The sequence below is a fragment of the Lotus japonicus genome, chromosome 2 (assembly GCF_012489685.1).
Source record: "Lotus japonicus ecotype B-129 chromosome 2, LjGifu_v1.2".
NCBI classification, from domain to species: domain Eukaryota; kingdom Viridiplantae; phylum Streptophyta; class Magnoliopsida; order Fabales; family Fabaceae; genus Lotus; species Lotus japonicus.
The window spans coordinates 48,116,325-48,120,636 of NC_080042.1; the positions used below are offsets into that span (position 1 = coordinate 48,116,325).

General features: G+C 37.9%; 1 protein-coding gene across 1 annotated transcript; it reads right to left on the reverse strand.

Moving 5' to 3' along the window:
• Positions 1-1,962: 1,962 nt before the first annotated feature.
• On the reverse strand, positions 1,963-2,583 carry LOC130736538 (uncharacterized). The gene has a single exon (XM_057588359.1). The coding sequence runs from the start codon at positions 2,581-2,583 to the stop codon at positions 1,963-1,965; it is 621 nt and encodes a 206-aa protein (XP_057444342.1).
• Between the last annotated feature and the right edge of the window lie 1,729 nt (positions 2,584-4,312).

The window sequence follows — 4,312 nt, forward strand, 5'->3', positions numbered from 1 at the left end:
TGGGTTACCCGTGGCTAGCCATGTATTTTTGGATGACCTTGACCATCATACATGATGTAATTACTGTTAAAGTAGTGTTTATCTCAGGGTCTAGTTTAGAACTTCTTAAGTCGTGGATGCTAACACTATTATCAGCATCATTGTTAGAAAGTGATCGGTTAGATCCTTCATTTATTACAACACCCCTGTTGGAAGATTTAGGTATAATTTTGTTCTTCCTACAAGAGCTATGATCGACTACACTTTTCTCCTGGTCTAAATTTCTACGAGTAGGAGAGTTAGAACAAAAATAGGATGCTCATAATAACAGTAACAATGCTAATATAGACAAAACATAAAATATATAAAAATGATGTTATAAAATAAAAAATAAATGGAAAAGAGAGAGAAATACTATCTTGGAAAAGCTTTCAATTGATGTTTGTTGTGGTTATGACTTTCTTGGATGCAGAGGTCACCGACGGTTTTATCTGTCGATTTTCAGCGTCTGTTATTAGATATCGGTAATATGGCGGCCAACTTTCCCTCCTTAACAAATGTTCGTGTTTATTTAAAAATAAAAATAAAATCAGTACTTTCGTTGGTAATGACACGCGAAAATTTCCCACCAAAATACTGACGGCCAAATTTCCCCCCCAAATTACCTACGGTTCATCGCCTTTTTAATATACTTTTTACTTTTTTTGGGCAAAAAATATTTTTCAACGACTTGATCGTCGGTAATGGGATCCCTTACCGATGACCTTTTGGCCATCGGTAAAATGCCTTCGAAAAATCCTCATATTCTTGTAGTGGTAGTCCACAACATTTAAGTCCACCTCTCTTGATCATTTTAGTTTGAGTCCACTTTCTAGCCAACACTTAGGATAGACTCACATGTATGGCTCAAGTGACACTGTATGGGGATATGATCGTCCTCTTCCTTAAGGGGAATTCAACTATGTAGGAACTTATGTTCTAGGTCTTTTCCCTTAACTGGCATTCCATAGAAATGATATTCTTTCCTCTGAGTTTGCATTCCTTGACTTATACCTTGCGTACCTTCCTTACACTTACTCATTTTGGTTGCCTCATGCCTTCCTTACCCACTATGGTACCATCTCCTCAACCTCACCTCCTGGAGCTAGGACACAGTTGTGTTTCATAGCTTTTAGTGGCACTCGCCTAAGTTAATATATATGATGATTACATCAAATCGACTATTTCCCCCAATTTCAGGGTTGTGGTAGTCTAGTATCACAAGATCATGTTTCGTCCCAATGAACTCAGTTATAATCGCCAGCTTTTCAATAATGTTCGGTGCAAAATCAAGCCTTAGCTAATCCTTATTCAAGACCCTCCTAGTTGCAGAAACATCACTGTCCCTTAACCTCCATATATGTCTCCTAGTTTTTCCTTTGACTGGGGCTCCCAATTCCCTGTTACTTTGAATCTTCAACCTAGTTTTCCATGTCTTAACAACATTTCCTCGATGGTGAATATGGTTTAGATCGATCCTCACTGACTATCCTAGCATGTGGGCAAGGGTTGGTATGTCTGTGTTCCAGAAGCCTCCTCTTGAGTATCATGGTCATTAACTCTTTCGGTTTGGGGCCCAGCTTCCTCTTCCAGGAAGTTCCTCACTCTCCTCCGCCCTTTTTCTCGATGTCACCCTCTGCTTCGAGATGGACCTCTGCTTGGCTTTCTTTCTGACTCCTAGTGAATAAAGAGGCAAAGGCCTTCACATGAGGTACCCCAATGTATAAGTATACCTTTTTTTTATCAACAAACGAAAGATATATTAATATAAGCACAAGGGGTGCTATGTTCATAGTACAATGCTTAAAAAGAAAGAGGGAAAAAACTTAGGCAAGTAAAAAGAAAACCATTCCCCCATTATCATATACAAATACATATGCCCCACTAAGTATATAAATGCAACAACCATTAGATGGGTTGCAAACAGTGTAATGGAAGAGATACTCATTCATAAAAAGAGCACGTAAATTCCTTGGACTTGGCTTGTATCCAGTTCCAAGACTTCAACTGTGCCAGCTCAAAAACCCTCTCATAGTCCCAACCTTGCCCATCAAACACAACTATGTTTCTACATGTCCATATGGACCATGCCATTGCTGTCCAGATAGTCATCAATCCCTGCTTCTGATTTTTGTTACTGAGGATGCCACTATGTTGTGAGAAATGAGCCATAACTTCACTTGGGAGGGCTGTAGATATGCCTAACCATCTATAGCAGCATGCCCGCACCAACCAGGTTTTTGAGCAGCAAAATAGAATGTGGGATGTAGACTCCTCCACCTCATTGCACAGGGGACAAGTTACCTCCTCAATTCGATTTATAACATTCTTGCGCATCAAATTGAGCTTACATGGGATACGATCCATTAGTGCCCTCCATGTAAATGTATTACTGCTCGTAGTTGCAAACGTTGTCCAGATGTTATTGTAATTAAAATCTGCATCTGTAGGAATTTCACCCTGCAACACACTGTAAGCTGACTTAACCGTGTACTTGCCCTCACTATCCGCAACCCACAACCATCGATCAGGTTCGCCTTCAAGTATGAGTATACCTACTAGCATGGTTTTTGTTCATGGCCTATGATTCCACATCTGTAGCAAAGACCCAATAATTTTTCATACCCGAGATACATCTAAGCCTTAGGCAAGTTCAACCAGGGAAAGCTAGAGCTAGTAAGGACTGGTTTCCTAATATCCATCATAATACGAACCCTAAAAAAGATTTAAGAAGAGCCTTGTATGTTAACATTAGGGTTCTTAATCAATAGTTAAAACTGTTAGTTTATGTTATGTTTATTTTCACTGTCTAGTTACTAAGCATCTCTAATGCTAGTTCTTAATTTTTTGTTCTTACCACTATTCATGTGAGCTCATACTACCATATGTGTTTTAAGCAACTCTTAAGAAACTTGCATATTTTGTTCCAATCACAAGTTCTTAAATTTGAGTTCTTAGGACTATTTGGTTTCACCACACCACAATATTTATACTTTTTATTTTGATAAAGCAATAAAACAAATCTCATAAAGTAATAAAGCAATTTGAACATGAGAGAAAAAATATTTTTTAATGTTAAGTTACTTATATAAAAACTGGTTCTTATTTTTAAGAACTAAGAACTCAACGTCAGTCATCTCCAATTGTTAATTAAGAACATGATTCTTTGAGCATGTTCATCCCTAGGTTCTTCTTAGTTCTTAACACTATTCATGTGAGCTCGTACTGCCACACGCTTAAGCAACTTTTGTAGATTTCACTCCAACCACAAGTTCTTATTTCTTAGAAATATTCATTTGGTTCCACCACACCACATTGTTTATACTTTTTATTTTCATAAAGCAATATAAAGCAAAACTCATAAAGTAATAAAGCAATTTGGATGAGAGAGAAAAATATTTTTTATGCAAAGAGCATCTCCAATTCATGGTTGCTAGTTGGGTTGCTTAAATGCTATTCTGGTGGGTCCAGACTGCCACATAGGATTTAAGCAACTCATAAGCAACCCATGCAGAATTTGCTCCAGTCACGGTTGCTTATTTTACTTTCAGTTGGACCTCACTGTACCTCATATATTTATATTTTTTATTTCCACCTAAGCATGATTTAAATTTAAATATTAATTAATATTTATAACAATATAATGTATTTAAAATTGAACATGGTACCCTAAAAAAATCAAACCTGATCAAACTGTTTAATGGATTGAGTTTCGTAAAAAAAATTGTTTAATGGATTGGGCCAAACGGTCACACATTTGAATTTTTTTTTTCCTAAGATTGGGCCAAACGGTCACATTTACCCATATTTAATGGATTTTTGCCACATATTGATATTTTTTTGCCTCATATATATTGGACCAAAACGACAGAAGGTATTCACTCAATCTCTCTCAAAACGACTTATCACCCACGCATTCATCAAACTGTTTATTTTTCAATTCAATATTTACTCTCTTCTCACCAAACGCATACACTTTCACAATTCTCAAAGCTTCTCACACTCTCCATCCATCTCCAGATTCACCTTCTCTCTCGAAGCCTCCCTCCCTCTTCCTCTCCTCTGAAAACCGATCGGAGGTTCTCTCACTCCTAGTCTCAGCCATAAGATTGAAGCCTCCATCCTCTTCCTCTTCTCTGAGAATCGATCGGAGGTTCTCTCTCACTCTCAAACCCAGAAGATCGAAGCCTCCATCCGCTTCCTTTGCTCTGAGAAAACCGATCGAAGCCTCTCTCCCTCTTCCACTCCTCTGAAAACCCAGATCGAAGTCGTGTGCCACATACCCAGATCGTCT

Excerpts from the sequence above, each read along its gene's own strand:
- LOC130736538 (XM_057588359.1), bottom strand. The coding sequence starts at position 2,583 with ATGCTAGTAGGTATACTCATACTTGAAGGCGAACCTGATCGATGGTTG.